This window comes from Balaenoptera acutorostrata, chromosome 10, assembly GCF_949987535.1.
Source record: "Balaenoptera acutorostrata chromosome 10, mBalAcu1.1, whole genome shotgun sequence".
NCBI lineage: Eukaryota > Metazoa > Chordata > Mammalia > Artiodactyla > Balaenopteridae > Balaenoptera > Balaenoptera acutorostrata.
In genome coordinates, this window is record NC_080073.1 from 77442110 (window position 1) to 77462750 (window position 20641).

At 44.9% G+C, this 20641-nt stretch overlaps 1 protein-coding gene across 3 annotated transcripts in view; it reads right to left on the reverse strand.

The window, feature by feature from the left end:
- Positions 1–6321: 6321 nt before the first annotated feature.
- The window catches only part of RCAN2 (regulator of calcineurin 2), a 268038-nt gene continuing 253718 nt past the window's right edge, over positions 6322–20641 (reverse strand). For all 3 annotated transcript variants that reach the window (XM_057555061.1, XM_028161802.2, XM_057555062.1), the window contains one exon: positions 6322–8856. In XM_057555061.1, coding sequence (XP_057411044.1) covers positions 8696–8856 — 161 coding nt within the window. In that variant the 3' untranslated portion in view covers positions 6322–8695. The remainder of the gene's footprint in view (positions 8857–20641) is intronic.

Below are 20641 nucleotides of genomic sequence, written 5' to 3' on the forward strand. Positions count from 1 at the left end.
AATGAAGGCAGTGGGGGACTTCCCTGGTGGCGCAGTGGATAAGACTCTGCACTCCCAGTGCAGGGGGCCCGGGTTCCACCCCCGGTCAGGAAACTAGATCCCACATGCATGCCGCAACTAAGAGTTTGCATGCCGCAACTAAGGAGCCCACATGCTGCAACTAATGAGCCTGCCTGCCGCAACTAAGACCCAGCACAACCAAATAAATAAATAAATATTAAAAAAAAAAAAAAAAAAGAATGAAGGCAGCGGTTTTCCTGGTGGTTTGCTTCTACCCCAAGTGGAGATGACCTTATTTGTGTGCTTAGCCCAGTGTACTCCAGCAGGCCTGCCTGAGACCTTATTCCCAGGAGTTCCGGGCTTGGCTGGTTCTCAGAACTCTGCTGTGCTCCTGGGGCGAGTGCCTTTCTGGAAATCACACTGTAGCTTATGCAGGAGCACTTTTACTGGAGATCATTGGAATGGCCACTGGCAGAGCTTGATTTGAGGGGAGCATGGCAGCCAGAGCTGGGATTTCAATCAGAACAGCAAGGGCAACAGAACGGAAAGGATGAACTGTGGGTGGGAACAGAGAAGGCTCTTGGTCTAACTGATCGTTACTGGGGGAAGGGAAATTATGTCCTGTGAACACATTCTTTGGTGGGCACTATATCCCTAGAGGCAGTTGAAAGTATCTGCTCTGCAGTTACAGCTCTGCTAGGGCTACGATTTGGCCCTTGACCTTGAGTGTTTTTTACACTGTAAACGGCGTAGGAATCCTGGGCACGAGGATCTTGCTGAAAGGCAGATCTGACTCAGCCGTTCAGGGGAGGGACTGAGACTCTGCATCTCTGCCCAGCTCCTGGAAGGGTGCTGATGCTGACGTGGGCAGCCTGCGGAACACCCTTCGCGTATCATGGGTGTAACTCTTCCGGGCTTTGGTTGCCTCACGTGTAAAACGGGGACATCAGTACCTTCCTCATAGGATCACTGAGAGAATTCAATAAAAATGTAAAGAACTTAGGAGACCAGCTGCCATACAGTGAGCACTCAACACAAGACGCCTATTATTTATGAGAAACGAGAGAAATGAAAGCTCCACCATGAAGATGAAATGAGAGTATAAATGTCAATCAAGTGCTCCCCGTGGGGCCCGATGCATAGAAAGCACTGGCCGTGGACGTCCTATGTGCCCAGCTCTTGAGTTACTTTCTCCTTGAGTCCCTCCTAACTCCAGGAGATGGGTGCTAACGTCCTGTCCTCTTGGCAGATGTGCAAGCCAGGACTTAGGTTAAGAAACTGTGCAAAGAGCACAAGTGTGCTAAGCAGCAGAGCAGGGGGTAAGGGTTGTTTAAACCCGGGTCACTTGGCACCAAAATCTGTGAATTCAGTCACCAGTAATAATTGCTACTGTTATTAGTATTATCTTATTAAGTCCTCATGACAGAGTGGGTTTTTATACCCATTTTACAGGAGAGAAAACTGAGTTTCAACGACTCAAGTAACTTGTCTAAAGTCATAGACACAATCTCTATCCCTTTCTCAAATACAAGGGTGGCACACAGCCCAGAATTAGGGTGGGTCCTGCCCTCTTTACCACAGGCCCCTCTGTGTTTTTCATAAGGACCCCTGACAACTGTCAACTACAAATTGGCACTTGCCATCTACTCTACAAGGATTAAATCAGGTGCCGCTGCAGCTGCTGACCTTCAACACCCCCTGAAAGGAATTCAGGGTGGAGATCAGGAATGTGGAGATCAGGAATGAGGCACTCGGTGCTCTCAGAAAAACTGGCAGAACAGGTCTTCAGCTAGTTAGATGCTTTCAGGAGCTGACTTTATGAGCCCACTTCTTGCATCTCCTCATATCTAGAAAAGCACTAAGTTCCTTCATGGTGATGTCTGCTCCTCGTGACTAGCAGTAACCCTCGTGAGAACCTCTGCAAAAATATGTGCTTGATTGTATGTACTCCCCCTTCACCAAGATCACATATATATTGACCTTCCCCCCACTACATCTTTGGAGCAGTTTCTCAGAGTTATCTGAAATGCTATCTCCTGAGATGCACTCCTCATTTTGCCCCAAATAAAACTTAACTCGCAACTCTCATGTTGTGCATTTTTTTTAAGTCGACACAACAGACAAAAACAGATGTTTATTGTCCTTCTGCCCCCGCAGGGGTGATTGGGAGAAGCTCTCCTTTCTCCACCATGGGAGGTTGGGCTGGGTTTCCAGCACATCTACTCCCCCAACCCTGAACTCAGCCGGACAGACGGCACAAAGGAAGCACAGAATGGAGCTTCGCTGGGCTGCTTTTAGAGAAGCTACTAACCCCTGGTATATAACTGATCCAAACAGGAATGCAAAGGCAGCGGGACACATGGAGAAGACTTGTACAGTTCCCAGAACTCCAAGGATGGAGAACAGGCGGTCCAGGATGTGTGAGGTTAGTTTCTCTGGGACACAGACTCAGAGGGAGATGTGCATATAGAAAGTTTACCAGGGAACCTTTAAGGTCCACACGTATGGGGGAGCGAAGGCAATACAATTAGGCAGAGAAAAAGAGTTGAACTGAGATGCAGAGACCTTAGCCGACCCCGCAGGGAGCTCTGGAACTGCGGTGGCCTTTCAGAGCTGCAGGATGGGGTTTTCCCTCCGCCACATAGCTAGTCACTGCATGCAGGCTGTCCCTGGGGTGCGGGTGTGACCTTGGGTGGGGGTATCTTTCCAGCTGAGTGCAGTGCCTGGCCACTCAGTGGAGGGCCACCAACACCATGGCATCTGGGGACGGGGAGTGTCTCCACCCAAAAGGGGGTTGGGGCTTGGGAAACAGGCTATCAGGGGCTGAGGTTGGCCACATTAGAGAAACAGCTGTAAGTCTTGCTTTAAGAATAAAATGACCCCATAGGCAAATCCAAAGTCCGTTTGGGGAACAATAATTTCACTAATGATTACAACTAGTCAAAGATGCCCCACAATTCTGCCCAGCCCTAAAGTTTTCAAACCCAATTATTGGGTGAGAATGGAAAATAAGGCAAGAGAGTCAAGGAGGGATACTTTTTTGTGAAAAATATTTCAATCATTTCAGCTTATTCTGGGCTTCCTATTTCCAACTTCTACCAAACGCACTTGGGTTCACTCACACACACACACAATTAACCTTGGATACAGTTTCCTTTTAGAGACATAAAAAGCTCCTGAATCAACTCCAATAACACTTCCCCAGACTCTCTTGGAAAGGAGCAGATGAATGAGTTTGACGGAAAACTTCTTGCTTGAGATTTTCGGTTTCTCAGATTGCAGATTTAAGGGGAGAGCCTGCCAAGTGTTCCATGACGCTCTGCATGGTGGCTTCTGGAAGGGACGCTCTGTACCAGCTGATAAATAAAGGCTTCCCTGCATCACTGACTTATTCTTCATCACCTGCTCTGTCTCCCCTTTCCTGCACCAGGGCCTTGTCAACGACTTGAGAGGGGATAAGAACAAAAACAAACTTTTCTAGAATCATGAAAAGACACTGCGTACTGATGTTGGTGCTGAGTTCAGTAGATAAGACTACAGTGATGAATACAGCTATTCAAAGCTATCTTTTTCAAGGATAAAGTGGGCAGTAGAGGGTCAGGTCCCTCACACTGGAGTATCTGGACACTTAGGGCTGTGGCTTTGTGCTAGGAAGTGTCTATTAAAGCAGGATCTGTCACAAGATGAAGTGGGTCATACATTTCCTCTGCTGAAAACCCTTCTCATTGTGCTTAAAATGGATTCCAAGCCCCCTAGGTTGGTCTCCCAAGCTCTATGGAGCCTAAACCCTGCTCCCTTTCCCCAACTCATCTGGGACCACACTTGCCCTCATCCTCTGTACCTCTGCCATACTGATGACACTCTCAAGTTCCCTCCAAAATGAAAAGGCATCTCCACGTCCCCCGCCTTCCCCCTGCTGCCTGGAACTCTCTTCCAGCACCTCGATCGATGGCTAGTTTCTTCTCTGTTCAGGGTCAATGTTTCCTTTTCAGAGAGGCCTTCCCTGACCCTGATCCTCTACTTTTATTCTCTGTCCTCATGTAACCGAGCAGGACCCTATGGGGCCTTCCCGGGACAGGCCTTCCCCACGTATCCTCTGCTTTAGCTCCCCTCTGAAGTACCTAGATAACAGTATTGGTGCACATTTCCTGAGTTGTTTTACAGATGTGAAAAGCCCCACCACGTGGAAGATGTTAATTACTTGATGACCCCGAGCACACAGCCCCGAGGCCTCCTGGAGCCTAAGGACTGATAATGTTGGCCCCTGTCACCCCGCCCTGTTACCTCACCATCAGCCAATCAGAGAATTGTGCACCAGCTGATCACATACCCTGGGACTCCGCCTCCCTCACCTGGCTTTTAAAACTGCTTTGCCGAAACCCTTTGGGGAGCTCGGGGCTTTTTAGGGCACGAGCCACCCGTCTCCTTGCAGGGCCCCGCAAGAAACCTTTCCTCGCGCCTAACTCCAACGTTCAGTTTGTTTGGACTCACCGTGCGTCGGGCACACGGACTTCCGCTAACACTCCTACTGTGTTCTGGCTTTTCCTCACTGTGCCCACCTACCGGAATTTCTAATTATTGGTTTGCTTACTTCTTTGTTTATTGTCTCTTTTCCACACTAGACTCTACTCCCTGAACCGGCAGGGACAATATCCACCCTTTCCACCACTGGAACCCAGGGTCAGGCACATAGTAGGTCCTTGGTACATATTTGCCACCTGAATGAACAGTGCCTCACCCAGGGCTTAAGTCCTATGCTTTCTAGTTTATAAAATACTTATTTACAGATTGTAAAAGAAGGCTTTGTGCATATGGAAATATCTCACCAACCTAAGATCCATGAGGTGTGCTGTTAGGGTGAGAACATTCCAAACCTTTTTTACAACTAATGGTTCCTTCCCGTTTTCACGGTGGTTTTGTTTCAGCTGAGGTGTAACTTACATATATATTGCATGCATTTTGAGTGAATTTTGCATATGCACACGTGTGCAGAGGTCTAGATGGAGATGTAGAGAGATGTAGAATGTTTATAGCCCCCAGAAGGCTCCTGTGTGCCCCTTCTCAGTCAATATCCTCCAAGAGGTAGACACTATTATAATTTCTATCCATATAGGTCAGTTCTGACTGTTTCTTAACATCATAAATGGAGTCTTACATCATGGACACAGTCACGTCTTTTTTTGCTCGAAAGTAAGATTTTGAGACCCAACCATGTTGTGGTATATCTCTGTAATTTGTGTTTTTTAATCACTTTATAATATACCACAGTTTATTTATCCACTCAACAATTGAAGGGCATTTGGGTTGTATCCAGTTAATGGCTATTATAAGCCCTGCTACTGGGAACACTATTGTACAAGTACTTTAGTGGATGTGAGAACTCAGATCTGCTGGGTGTCTGTCCTGGAGTGGAATCCCTCCCAGATCCGTCTATGTTTAGCCTTGGTAGATATTACCAAACAGTATTCCAACATGGTAGTACCAGTTTATACTCTGCCATGACCGATACCATTAACACCTTTTATTTCTCCATACTTAATTTTGGCCATTTTGAATTGTGTATAGTGTACCTATTTGAGGTTTTGATTTGCCTTTCTCTGATGAGAATTGATGTTGAACACATTTTAACATGTATGGGCCATAGGGGTATTTCAAGGGTGCATGTGTAAGTGTGAATTGCCTGTATATTTGAAGTACCTGCTTAAGTATTTTGACCGTTCTTACAAAACGAATTGTCTGTCTTTTTCGTATCAATTTGCAGAAGTTCTTTTTACATTTTGGATGTGAGTTATTTAACAACTCTATGTAATTAAGATATTTATCTTCTCCCACTCTGAGGCTTTCCTTTTCACTCTCCTAATAGTGTAATTTGATGAACAGATACTCTTAATTTTAATGAAGGACAATGTACCCATCTTTTATTTTACGATAGTGCTTTCTGTGTTCCATGTAGTAAAATTTTGCCTGCTTCAGGTCTATTACAGTGTTTTAAACTAAAGAATAGAGTGGGGGTTATATTAAAAGTGTCCGTGTACACTTGGAATGGCTTTTAGGACCAAGCTGGCTGAAGTGTGACAATAAACAGGGGGCTCTCCCAGACCCCTTATCAGAGCCCATCCCACCCCCCCAAGCCTTGAATTCCTCTTCCTTCATGAGATGTTGCCAACCAGCTCCCCCCAACCCCATTTCAGGAAGAGCTCAGATGAGTTAATTTCATCTCTTGGTAACATCTGGAAAGACTATAGGTCGAATCGCCCTCCTCCACAATCACCACTCAGAAATATCCAACTCAGGCGGAAAACACAGAAATTACACTACATGGACAGAGTCATTCACCAGGTATATTTGAAATCTAAGCTCTTTGAGCTATACACGTGCACAAATGATTCAGTTGGTGGCAACCTCCCCCTCCTCCTCCATATTTAAACTTTTCAAACTTAAAATAGTGCTGAAGAGGTTTGCATCCTGTGGCTCACGGAGATGCTGAGGCAACTGTGACTTTCATGGTGCTCGGAGGGGGCCACCGAAACCCTTCAAGGAGTCCCCCATTTCTTCTCCCTCTCCTGGGACACGTGCTTCTCCCCACCTCCCCAAACCCAACCTCATGAGAGAACTACTTGATCTGAGACAGATTAACATTGACACTTTGCAATAAATGTCACCAAGACTAACCACTTGGGTCATACACACCACTGAGGTTTTTTTTGATGACACACAATGGTCATTTCAACTTTTACTAAATTTTGTTGGAAATGTCTGATGGATCTGTTTTAAAACATTGCAAAGTCATTTCCAAATAGTTTCTCTCACCCGGATTTCTCTAGAGCCCGCCTTCTGAAAATTCTGACGCTTGAGAAGAGACTCAGCACAAAATGGACTGTAGTTCTCACCTTCTTCCACTAGAGGGCAGAATTCTCCATTATTAAATCTAACCTTTTCATTTGTCCATGAAAAACCAAAAACCTTCACAGCAAAGGAAAGTCAAAGCATTTGCTTGTTATATACTCCTCAGATTTTATTTTTCAAAGGAGCCTTCATTTTTCTCATGGAAACTCAGGATTTTACAAGCAATGCTGTCTGTCCTCAGTTTCACCTGTACTGTAGCCAGTACTATATTGCTATATTCACAGTAGAACGGACTTTTGTTTCTGAGTAATCAGTCTAATGTTTTAAGTTTCTGATGAAACTTACACCTTAATCAAAAACCACAACAATCCTTCCATCAGGTGGCTGTGTTATTGTTCTTGTGTGTTTTTCTGAGGCTTGGGTAATGAAAGAATTTCCCCACTCCATCGTAATTGGCATTTGCATCTAAAGTAATTCATGAATGTACAGGAGTAGATGAGGCCTGGCACATACAGCAGAAGGTAATGGTTCTATAGGTGTATCTTCTATAATGCACTTTGGGCTAGAGAAATAGAAAAATCACATGTAACAAAAACAAATACGTTTTTGAGCAATATGGCATTGCACGAGTAGGACTTGCATACATTTATCTATCAGTCTTTCCCTTTGAATATGCTCTACATTGGCTACAATGGCTGCTACGTTGATTTAGCTGCATTCCAATTGTCTGCAACCGACATTTGCTTCTTCGCTTTATTTAAAAACAACTGGTCTTCATAGCAAAGATGCTGGCTAATCATTTATATATTGGCATGAGAAGTTTTGTGCCCTTTCAAAATTCAGCATTATCCATAATAGAGTGTAATATTATCAGATTACCTGTATTAGTATATGAATGCATTCATAAGCAATGCACATATGTTTTAAAGCAGCTAATGGCTGAACAATCCCTAAATAAAAAACATCCAGATTTTTAAAAGCACAGCTGAAACATTTGTACAAATATACAAAGAGAAAAAAACAATCATTCAGACACCATGAAACTTTTGTGATAAATAGATTTGTCTGAAATCGGTCTCTATCATCCTGGACAAGCCTCCCCAATGAGGCTGGGAAACTTCTACAATGAAATCGTGTTCAAAATCTACTGAGGGATGTCTTTGGGGCCAAGCTCAGTTTTTCCTTCAGGAATTTTAACAGAGCTATGAAGTCTTTGACTCAAAAGAGTGACTACACCCAGACTTGTTAAGCTGGAGGATGCTGATAATTTTGCTAATCTAGATAGGACATGACTGGATGCTGACAATCTGTGACTTATAGTATATCGTCAAATCATGAAAATAAATGCTGGTGATCATGCATGTCCTGGGAATGTCGGGATGCAGAGGACTGAGGAGACCAGATAGGGATATCTCATGCAGTCAAAGTCAAGTTTACTTATGGTCCTACTTAAGTGGCCAGGAAAGAACAACGCACACACGTCAGGACTGGGACTGAAACGGCTCACAAACAACACAGGTGCTATTTGTCACTGATGTCTCCGGCTTGGATCAACGTGAGAGCATGAAGGTTAGGCTGTGCTGCTTGTTTAATAAGAAAATACTACTTTTTTTTTCTAGAATCTTCTAAATAATATATTATACTTGATGGGTATGATATGATCAGGAAACATATCACCTTTTCCTAGCCCTTTTGTCCGAGAGGCTTGATTACAAGGAAGGAATCTCAAACAACCAAACACCCAGGGATTTAAAGGCAATTATTTTTTTTTTTTGACAAACAAACAACAAGGGGGGAAAAAGCATGATAAAGAGGAGACAGGTATTCTCTTCGAGGTGGAGCAGTGAGCTTAGTTGGACACGGAGGGCGGCGGGCCGGGACGCCGGGTCTGGATGATTTTTGGCTTTGGGGACGTCTTTGGATCCTCTTCTTCCTCGATGTCACTGTCACACACGTGCACGACGACACTTGGGGTGGACTCAGTCCCTGCGTGGAGCTCATACTTCTCTCCTGAAAAGCAAGAGAAATGGGGGTAAGAAAGCGGGAGGGATTTCTACACAAATGATTTGGTGAAGTTTGTTTAGGAAGTGAGGGCGCATTTTACGTGTCTCAGGAGATGCTGAGTCTTCTCCAGGGGTGGTGTTGGAAAGTGAAATGAGATTGATCCGTCTTTATGTCTCAGCTCTACCGCCTGTCACCTGTACAGCCCTGAACAGGCCCCTTCACCTCTCTTAGCCTCAGCATCCACAGCTGTAAACTTCAAAATGGTAATAACTACAGTCCAAAGGATTGGGGTGATGACTCAGTGGGCCTGGCAGTAAGTTACCAATTTCTCTTCTCTTTCCCAGCATTGCTATTAACGGCTGAGTAATCTTGAACCCATCACCTCACTCCTTCATCTTTTGGAGAAGTTCTCCAAGTTCTCCTCCTGCTGTACATTTCTTATGGCAAGAGATGCCCCAGGATGGAATAAGGTGGAATCGCCGCTCGTCTGGGATTTGTAGCGGTTACATGGTAACAGGATTTGATGGCGGTCAAGTTCCCTCCAGTTCCAAGAGTCTAGTAGTCTATTCTTGACTGTCTCTTCTTGTAGTCAATTCACTATTAGCCAGCAGGCTTCCCGTCTGTCTCTGTTTCACTTCAGGGTGTATCTACTGAGCATCTCCCATGCGCTGGCCCATTGCTAATCATAAAGGATACAAAGCACATTCAAAAATCTTTGTGTCTTCCACAAGAGCACAGCACAGTGGGCACATGGAAACAGAAGGTACCACAAAATACTATGGTAAGTGCTGGGGTGGCAATATATGTCAAGGACAGTGGTACCAAATTGCAAGGAGCAAGTAACTCTGAAAGGCTTCCCAGTGGAGGTGACAGCTGACCTGGGTCTAAAAGACAAGTAGAAGGCGTCCAGGAGGTGGGAGGGTGCAAGGGGCATTCTCAATCTGCATGCTTGTAACTTCTCAGGTTAACTGCTGACACACTGAATCTTCTTCCGACATCCTATCTTTCCTTTCCCATCCTTCAGGAATGGGAAACACCTAAAAGCAATGTCTCCCAGACACCCTCCTGGTCAGTGGCTCTCCAGGTCTCACTAGATCAGGTCCTCATGTCTTAGACTAGGACAAAAGACTCTGCACAATCTCTCACCAATCCTGACAGCCACATTTGTATACTCACCAAACCAGCTACTTTTATTTGCTACAGTCTCACCTAGTTCCCGAAGTCCTGCCCTCCCTCCAGGATCAAAGCCAGACACCACTCAGTCCAGGCATCTTGCCTGTATCCTCAGTCTGCAGTGGACAGTGCCCCTTCCGGAGGGCCGGGGCCAGGACCTGGGGTAGCATTTATGTGCTCCTGTGTGCACCTTGGTAAGTGTTCATGGTGAAAACAGCAAATGCTTGCAAGGCACAGTTTTAAATTTTGTGCTGACATTAGGGACTGAGAAGCACTGACAATGCAATAAGCATCGAATCTCTTCTAAGTTATGCTGAGGAGGATGTAAATATTCAGAGTTATCTGTTGCTATGGGTTGAATCGTGTTCCCCACCCCCGCCCCTGTCCCCACCAACGATGGTGAAGTCCTAACCCCCGGTACCTATGACCATGATCTTACTTGGAAATAGGCTCTTCACAGATGACTAAGTTAAAATGAGGCCATTAGGGTGGGCCCTATTTCAAAATGACTGGTTTCCTTATAAAAAGGGGAAATTGGGACATGGGCCCTCATCCAGGGAGAACTCCATGTGAAGAGACTGAACTTATGTTGCCACAATCCAAGGAACGACCAGAAGCTACAAGAGAAGCCTGGACCAGATCCTCCCCCAGCACCTTCAGAAGGAGCGTGGCCCTGTGTTGATCCAACACCTTGATCTTGGACTTCGAACCTCCAGAACGTGAAGCAATACACTGCTGTTGTGTAAGCCACTCAGTTTATGGTCCTCTGTTACGGCAGCCCCAGCAAACGGATACAGCCATATCTTGCTAAGAGAGTTCTCTCTCTGTTAAGAGTCAGAGAAGTCTTTATTGGACCTCCACCCCGCCCCGAACCAACATCCTGGATGAGGGCACCGGATATTTCACAAAAATGGAGCATTACACCTCCAGCACTTCCCTGGATCTTGGCAGCAACAAAGAGGGCGAGAACTAGCTAGTGCCACAGAAATAGGGCCATAAAGACTCTGTAACTTAAAGTCGAGATTGGGTGAAATTGTAGGTAGAGAGAGTTATGAGAATAAGGTTGACTTTTTTGATACAGAGAGCTGACGGGGCTGGTGTGGATTCAGGAGAGGAGAGTGACAAAAACAGGGGACACGGAGCAGAACTCATGCCAGGCTTTGCTTCCCTGCCGGCTAGCAGGGATGGATAGTCTGCCCGAACCTAACTTCCCTGTAATCAACACTGAACTTATTATCCTACATGCCCTTGTAGTTGGGATGTACACATTGACGCTACTCACAGCTCATTTAATTGTGTTTGTTCCGTTCTCCTTAGAGCAATTTGTCATTTTTATCAAAAGCCCAAGGGAGAAGAACCACTGCAGACGTTGCTAAGGAGAAGAAGCTGTGTGCAGCCGGCTTCACCTGAGAGTTCCATGAGAGGCTCTGGGCAACAGGTGGGCAGACCTTGGGTGGTGGCTTCTTTGAGCAGCGGTTTTCAAACACCTGACAGCTTACTGGGGGTGCTTGTTGCAAAGAGAGTTTACCAGCATGAGGATGCAACTCTGCAACTTCAGATGTAGTGGCATCTCCTTTGGTACCCAGCACCCCTAGGTGCTTCTCCGTGTTTCAGTGTCTGGGCGGGCACTGTTACATGGTTTGGTGTGACAGGCCGGGGGCAGTGGTCCTGTGAGGATGCTGGTGTGCAAATAACTTGCCCCCTCCCTTCCTCCAGTCCGCATCATAATTTTTCGTTGGAAAATGATAATAGTGCGGGGAGAGGGTAGCAGAGGGAGGGATGCTGAAGATGCCTAAGGGAGAAGAAGCAAGGCATCCCAGATCAGCTCTGCAGCCCCTCCCAGCCGCCAGCACTCTTCGTCTTTGGCCTTCTCATCTTCGTTTCTGGGAGAACAGCAAATCCTGTGGACAGTGATGGAGTTCATCGTACCCAGGGTTTCTAGAATTTTCTCTTTCCTCCCGGAACGCTTTGCAAGTCTGAATGAGAGACACCTTCAGACAAGAAATAGAGAAAGAAATAATTTCTGAGCAATCAGATGAGGTGGTTCTTCTTTTTCTGCACAGGATTTCTTCGACGGCCTCCTGTTTGGAGAAGCAGTGCCTTTGGCAGAGACACTAGTGGCCGCCATGGTCCCTTCCGTTGCCCTGTTGGGTGTGATGCAGGGATGAGGCGAGTAGCAGTCTCTCATCTTCTGATGGGGGGATGACAGAAAAGAATCTGCCATGGCAGATGGAGACCAAGGGACCTGGGGGTGAGGTGGTGACAGCAGGGACCCCAGTCCCCCAGCCAGGGGACTGACCAGATGTTGCCCTTTCTTCATCTGTTGGAAAGAAGCTAGCTTTTAAAAAAAAATAGTAGTGAAATATGCATAATGAAGCTAGCTGTTTGATGAAACCCTTTCTCTGCCCTGGCTTGGATAAAGAACATTCTCTTAAAGACACCTCTAGTTGCAGTGTGTTTATCGATTCGAAAGGAGATGCTTTCCTCTTGGACTAGGTGTGCTGGGGGCACGCTTGGGATGCGGGCCACCCTCTGCAGGGCAACTTTCACATTGAGTTAACAAAGTCAGACTACTTGGTAGTAGAGCTGTTTTACTGCTGTGACCCCATTAATGTTGACATTTCACTGTTCTATTTTTGGAAACTTTCTTACTATCAAAATCCGGCAAAGCCCAACAGCTGCTGAGAGCCCACAGAATCAAAAGACATAGCTTTGGTCTTGCTGGATTGAACGTTTCTGTTTTTGGCCTCACTTTCCCTTTGGGCTTCAGCTAATTCCTCTACCATGAAGGCTGACGTCAGTGCCATCACCCCCTGGGGACCCAGTGGGCTCAGGAGGCGACGAGGAGCCCATGGGATGGCCAAGCAGACCAGTGTGTCTTTTCAAGGACAAGCCAAGGCTCACCCTTCACACTCGCAACTCCTCGAGTCCGTATTCAAACGGTCCTCTCCCCGGGCCTCAGAAAAGAGGCTAGGACCAGAAGCCCTCAGAAAAGGCATTGGTTAGGGTTTCTACCTCCTTCCATGAAACAAATTCCCAGCCAAGCAAGTGTAAACTCCTCTGGCACGTGGTCACAAGTTAAATTCTCATCCAGGCCTTTGGAACTGTCATGGGCTTGGGCACAGTTCAAAAGATGTGTGTAAGTTTTAGCTTTTCCACTAAGCTAAAAACCATTGAAGGGCAGGTATTTGTCCTATTTTCTGTGAGCTCTCAGTGCCAGGACATAGGAGGTGTCACAGACACTTGTCATCTATCTGAAACACAACAGCAGCTATTTACTGAGCCCTTAGTAAATGCCAGACACAGCTCTAAGTACTTCACATAAATTGGATATTTAATTACGGCAACAGCTCTGTAATGTGGGTTTCATAATGTCTCGATGATACAGGAGGACACTGAGATCACACAGGTAGGGAATGGCAGAGCCACGATTCAAAGTCAGGTCCACCTGACCTCAAAGGATGCGCTCATAATCCCTCTCCAGCCCTGCCTCTCACGATTCTACTGCTTTCAGATTCTACAAGAGAGTCTGCTGAAAGTCTGCTGAAAGTCCTGGTTTTAACTTTTAATATTCTTTCACGGCAACTCATGTTTTTGTGAACAGTCTGTAGCTAAAGTTGGGCATTTATTCCTTCTGCATCTTGCCCCTTTTTGTTTTGGCCCATTGCTAGTTATTCTAGGTAAGATCTCTTTGACAATGAACCTTTTTAGAAGACAACACTTAGTAAATTATAAAAAATAAAAGGACTATAAATTATAGACTGTTTCATGTTTGGTAATTGCAATCATTGTTGCTTTTGTTGTGGTCATCCATGTACAATGCTTGGTGTCAGTCTATTTATCTCTTGTAAAAATAAAATACAGTGTGTGTGTGTGGAAAAAAAAAATATTATAGACTGAGATAATTTGCATCTCTTATGGTAACTTTGGACTCTCTGGAAATAGATCCTCCGTGACTTCTTGTTGCTTTATCTTTACTACCTCTCATATTCAAGGTGACTTCTCAACAGGAAAGTTACGTGTTGTAGTAGATCGACTGTGTTTTGCAAAGATGGTCATAATATTTCCTGCCCAACATTACTCTTCTAGAACCTTGCCACTCCTGCACTGAGGACTGCTCCCTCTTTGCTCCTTCCCCTAAAATCTGGGCAGGCCTCTAGGATGTCTTGACTAACACAGTATGGCAGAAGCAACCAGGGTGACTTCTGAGTTAGGTCACAAAAATGCCAGGCACTACCACCTGGCTCTGCCAGGGTGCTCATGCTTGGAACCCCGCCTCCATATTATAAGGAAGCCCAAGCAGCGCACGAAGTGGCTCCCACGGAGAGAAACCACAGCCTATCTGGGCCGCCAGCCAACAGCCATGCCAACTCGCCAGCCAAGTGAGTGAACCATCTTGAAAGCTGATTCGCCCGTCCCCAGGTGAGTGGTCCCAGCAACGCTGCACGAAGCAGAGATGAGCGGCCCCCTGGGCCCTGATCCAATAGCAAATTCATGAGCAAAATAAATGATTGTTGTTGCTCAAGTCCTACATTTTGGCGTAGTTTGTTATGTAGCAATTGATAAGTGGGGCACAGGTCATGTAAGTTCTTTGTTCAAAAGCAAGCTAACCCCCTACAATTGAGTTGAAATTCATTGCCTTTGGTGTTTTTTCCTCTTTTCTTCCCTGCTCACCTGCTATGTTAGAATGGATACTTCACCAGTTCCAGTGATTCCTTCCAAGGGGAGGGAGTTCCATTAGCCCATCACTGTGACCCCTCTCTCTGGCCCCTCTTTTACTCCTCCCCAGTGGAAGAGGAGTGACATCTAACGGGTACCTTTGGGGAAAGGAACTGGCAATGCCAGCTCACCCTTTTGCCACCTCTCTCTTGATCCAGCCCTGCCTGCAAAGGACTTGTGCTCTGCCGTGCTCTCGGCCACGTGCTAAGCCCAGCAGAAAAAAACCCTGCACTGTGGGGCAGTCTGACTGTTTCCATCTCTGGGACGGGCTGGGTAAAACTGCATGGCTCTGGGTTTCACTATTTTTTTTTTTTTTTTAGTAGGATTCCTTTGGCTAGTTTTTTTTTTTTGTTTTTTTGTCTGCACCGCGAGGCTTGTGGGATCTTAGTTCTCTGACCAGGGATTGAACCCGGGCCCACAGCAATGAAAGCGCAGAGCCCTAACCACTGGACCGCCAGGGAATTCCCTGGATTTGACTATTAGGGAGCCCTGGCTGTCACTCATCTTGGCCACCTTCTCAGCGTTAGCCTTTCATCAGAAACAAAGCTGGCATTATTAATCTCATCTACCTTATTTCTTATCTAACCCTCAGCAAGTTCTGAACCAAACAGGAAAAAAGCAGGTGTCAGTTATTAATCTATCCTGAATTTTAAGAATGGATGATGGCTTATCAAGGCAAGTGCCAAGAGCATCTCTAACTCGACCCTTGAACGCAGGACCATGCTGTGCTGTGTGTTGAGTGCTACACTTCAGCTTGGATTAACAGCCCTTTACATTTGATTAAGAAGAAAACTGAAAATGCCAGTAGTAAAATCATTTCAAGCTTGGTCATGTTGAGTTGACACTGCAAACCCCTACCCCCAATTTTTTAAACTGTAAATGTGATTTTTTTTTTTCAAGAGGAAGTAGCGGGCATCAGTCCTGATTTATGGAATAAGTAAAATGGAATTTCCACGTGGGTTATTTTTACTGAACATGCTGCCTGTTGGGAGATTGAACACAGAGACTGAGGGAAGGGCTCGGAATGATTTGAAGTGTGTTTGAAAGGGTTCACATTTGGATTGCCTTGTTTTTCAAGTGTTAGGGTTAGGACTTGATAGCATTTGGCAGGGAGGGGAGGGCCCACAAGCCCTGGATTACCATTCTCTGGTCAACTGTGGAGACGGAGGCACCTGGCCCTGGTCCAGCTCTCAGACAGGGGAGAGGTGGGGAGCCGGGAAGGGGTGAGGGGTGACTTGTACCTCCTTTCCTCCACCCGAGGCACCGGCCAGTATTTGAGCTTACTGTCTTTTAACCCTCTCTCAATCCTGGCAGGGCAGATGCTGGTTTGGTTTGGGGCCCAATGGGTTCCTCCGTAGAAGGAACTGAGTTATAGTGAAAAACATCATAAAGTTTCCCAAAGCTGCACCCCTCCCTCCCACAGATATGTTATTTAACGATATTTTTAAGTTATTTACTGGCAATCTTGTCTTCCCCTATTTTTCCAAAGGGAAGGAAAGAAAATGTGTGTCTGTGTCTGGGAAGGGGGCAGGGAACACGTCTCTGTACTGTTCCCCCTCTTGCCCCTCTTGTTTCTGCTCCCACACTGGTACCTGACACCTTACTAGGCACTCCTGGCCTCTGTGTCTCTGATGACTCTTTGCCATATTTGAGAACCACCTGATAAATACCACCATAGCGTAATTAGTGTGCTTCTCAATCAAAGGTGCTACATTCCCAATGGTGTCTGGAAATGTGATGTGGATTTTTTTTTTTTTTTGGTTGTCATAGCGACTGGGTAGGGTGTGGATACTGGCATTTAGTAGGTGAGGCCCAAAGATGCTAAATGTACTGCATTGTCAGTTCCAAAATGTCACATTGAGAAATACTGATCTAAGAGCTTACCATGGACACTTACATTTCAGCAGGAGACTAAGATATGGTTTGAAAATCAGGTGACAATAAGTAGGTAACACACACTAAGCATTTACTATTATCTCATTTGATGTTTGCAACAATCCGATTTTACCGTTGAGGATGCTGGGACACAGAGAGGTTAAGAAAGCTGCTCAAAGTCACACAGCTAATAAAAGGTGGAGGCTGGATTCAAACTCACATCCTGAGTTTTAATCATCACCCTAAAGCAAGAGAAATACCTCTCTTCAAGTTGGAGCTTGATTGACAGCTACAAAATAAAAGAGGAGATGACCCAGGGCAGAGGGACTTACTGAAACTTTAAAAATCACAGCTGGGAGTTTCCTGGTGGTCTAGTGGTGAGGATTTGGCGCTTTCACTGCCGTGGTCTGGGTTCAATCCCAGATCGGGGACCTGAGATCCCGCAGCCATGCAGTGTGGCCAAAAATTTAAATAAATAAATAAATAAATAAATAAATAAATAAATAAAATCACAGCTATTTGTTAGGCACTATTCATCAGATCAGTCTGAGAGTGGAGAAAGAACTGATTTTCTAAGCAGAAGGAGAAAGAGGGATTTAGGATTTTTTTAAAAAATCCAGGGAGGAAAAAGTATTTGCACAGAGGGAAGTCTTCTGCAAATTTTTTCTCTCTGATTCCGTAGTGATTCCACGAGCTCATATTTAATTTTGGGAAACCTCAGAGAAAAATGCAGTAGGTAGACTTGAGGGCAGGATGAATCACTGAAGAGCAACTCTGTCCCTTTCCTTTGTTCAGCAGCTGTTTCTGTCAAAAAACGCCCTCTAAGCTTGGGTGGCAGAAGGTATAAAGCAAAGCCTAGACCAACCCAAATATTTCACTGGCAGTTCCGAGAACAAGTCCATGTAAATAACAACCAACACCTCAAAGGACACGCACCTTGTTCTTACTGCCTGGTAGACTCTGTAATTCATGTACTGGCAGAGGAAACAAGAAATCCCTCTGAGGATGTCTTGCTAAACAATACTGCTCAGAGCAGAATGATCATAGAACCCACTACAGATTTGATAGTTCTTATGTGCCAGGCACTGGGCTAAGTGCTTTATGTATATTACTTATTGTATCTTCATAATGAGCTTGCAAGTTGTCAAATAATGACCATTAAATAAAAAGAGGTGCAGAGGGGGAAGTAAATTGCTCCAGGTCACCACAAACAAGTGTTTGTGACAAGACCTCCAATGGACCTTGGTGACAAGACCTCCAATGGAGGTCCACCGAGTGTGAAAGCATGACTGCCATATTGCCTGTGATGTTCAGGAATGAGGAATGATGTTCAGGAATGAGGTTGGGAGGGCACAGAAAAGACATCAGGGCTACACATGGACCTCCCTGCCTCAGTAGGTCTGGAATATGTGCATGTTAAGAAAAGATTATCCATGTGAGTGATCGGGGGTCTTCTTCCTCACCCACCCCTATCCTCAGTCCTGATCCTCATCAAAGTAGGAAAACAGAAGTGGTCTTTGGTAAGATGGAGGAGGGATAAGGGGAGGGAGAAGAAGAGGGAGGTGGGGAGAGGCAGAATACTTCCATAGTTTTGTTTTAAGAGGTGCTCTATTTCAATAAAAGAAAGTTTGCCTCACACTGGTCAGAATGGCAATCATCAAAAAGTCTTACAAATAACAAATATTGGTGAGGATGTGGAGAAAAGGGAACTTTGGACACTATTGGTGGGAATGTAAATTGGTGCAGCCAATATGGAAAACAGTATAGTGAGCGGTTCCTCAAAAAACTAAAAATAGGACTACCATATGTTCCAGCAATTCCACTCTTGGGTATTTATCCGGAAAAAATAAAAACACTAATTTGAAAAGATACATGCACCCCAATGTTCACAGCAGTGTTATTTACAGTAGCCAAGATATGGAAGCAACCCACGTGCCCATCAACAGATGAATGGATAAAGAAGATGTGATACACACACACACACACACACACACACACACACACACACGCACATGCACACAATGGAATATTACTCTGCCATAAAAAGAATGATTCTGCCATTTGCAGCAATGTGGATGGACCTAGGGAATATTATGCTTAGTGAAATAAGTCAGGCAGAGAAAGACAAATACTATTTGATATCACTTATATGTGGAATCTAAAAGATAAAATAAATACATACAGCAAAACAGAAACCAACTCAGATACAGAGAACAAACTAGTGGTTTTCAGTGAGGAGAGGGAAGGCAAAGGGGCAAGAGGGGGTAGAGGATTAAGAGATACAAACTACCATGTATAAAATAGATAAGTAACAAGGATATGTTGAAGAGCACAGGGAGTTATAGCCATTATTTTGTAATAACTTTTAATGGCGCATAATCTATAAAAACATTGAATCATTATGCTGTACTCCTGAAACTAATATAATATTGTAAATCAACTATCCTTCAGTAAAAAAAAAAAAAAAAAAAAGTTTGCTTATCTTCTGTGGCTTTTCCTCTAAGACTGGATTAGGTGGCCATTTATCTTCATTCCCTCCTGAGTCATTTAGGACCTGAAGGGACTTCATGGGGACAACGGATTGAGGCCCCTGCATCAGTGGTTGAGACAAAGGAGTGGAACCCTAGGTGGAGGTAAAGGACTAAGGGAACCATAGAGGGAGAAGGTGGATAGATAAAGAGAAACCAGGGAGACAGGGTCCCCAGAGCCTGTGAGGTGGGGCTTGTGTTCCCGGGATGAGAGGAAAATGCAGACGTGAGGAAGGGAAGAGCGTGTGGACGCACTCTCTCTTTGTCTTTGGCCATAGTATCAGGAGGTTCTCCAATCTGGGAATGATCAACCTGTTCCTCCTTTCCCAAGATTAGCGACCTGGCTATGGGACTATGGGTATGCGCATCGCGCATGCACGCACATGCCCACGTTTTGGTCCTGTGTCTTTTCCATTTTCCTACAACGTGCATATTCTACCTGTGAAATAAGAAGAGGAAATATTTCATCTTGCCACTCAATAGTGATTGAGGATAATTGTAGAATATATGCTAAGAAGAAAAGCCCCTTTAACATCACACCCCCCCGGGAAAATTCTTCGAAAGTAGGTGTAAAATAAGGAGCGCGTGTCCTGGGCTCACAAATCTGCGTCCCTCGGGTCGGGGGTGACGTGCAGAGACTGCGCTACATGGAACCCTGGGACTGGCTGTTTTATTTGCTTTTCGTGTCTGTGATCAGAGTATAGCAGTTGTCGAACAAGAACTGGGGCTTAGCGGTCATGCTACAAGTACCCCAAATATAGGTGTTCATCTATATTTTAAAAATGGAATTTTCCCTACCTTGGAATCAATGAGCCTGGAATAGAAAATGTTTCTTCCTTATAAGTGACACGTATTAATGAAATCTATTTTCCATTTGGGGAGAAACAATGTATACTGAGAAACAAACCAGCAAAATTCCTTTACTATGACATGTTTTGATGGAGAAGAATTCGGAAAAAAATCTAAATATAGCCGATGTACGCAACTTGAAACTCGAGCACCATTTTAAGCCCTCCTCTGCAGTTACCTAAAATTGATCTCTCTAACAAGAGCTAAAAATAGCAGGAGGAAAAAAAGAACCAGACAATGACTTTCCATATTTCTCCTTGCAGGCATTTCCAGTGACAATGAACTTAACCTTCCAGAGCCATCCTAGAGAGCAGAATAAGCTGACATTTCACATCCCACCTCTGATTGACCACCCATCTAGTGCCACGGACATCTCTATCTTGCCATTTTGCTAATGAGTACAGATAAGCTGTTTTGCTGGGCTGGGTTTTGTGTTTCCTATTTTGTTTTACATCCAAAAAGAACATAGGATTATACCCTTTCTGGAGTCAGGAATAATAGGCATTATAAAATAAACAAAAGAAAATATCCGATTCATTCTCCACCAGGACAAAGCTCATCTTATTTTGTCCAGGTCATTGTTAAATGATGGGTGTCTGTAAATTCACTAGGGGAATTAATATAAATGTAGAAAGCTTCTGTTTTGT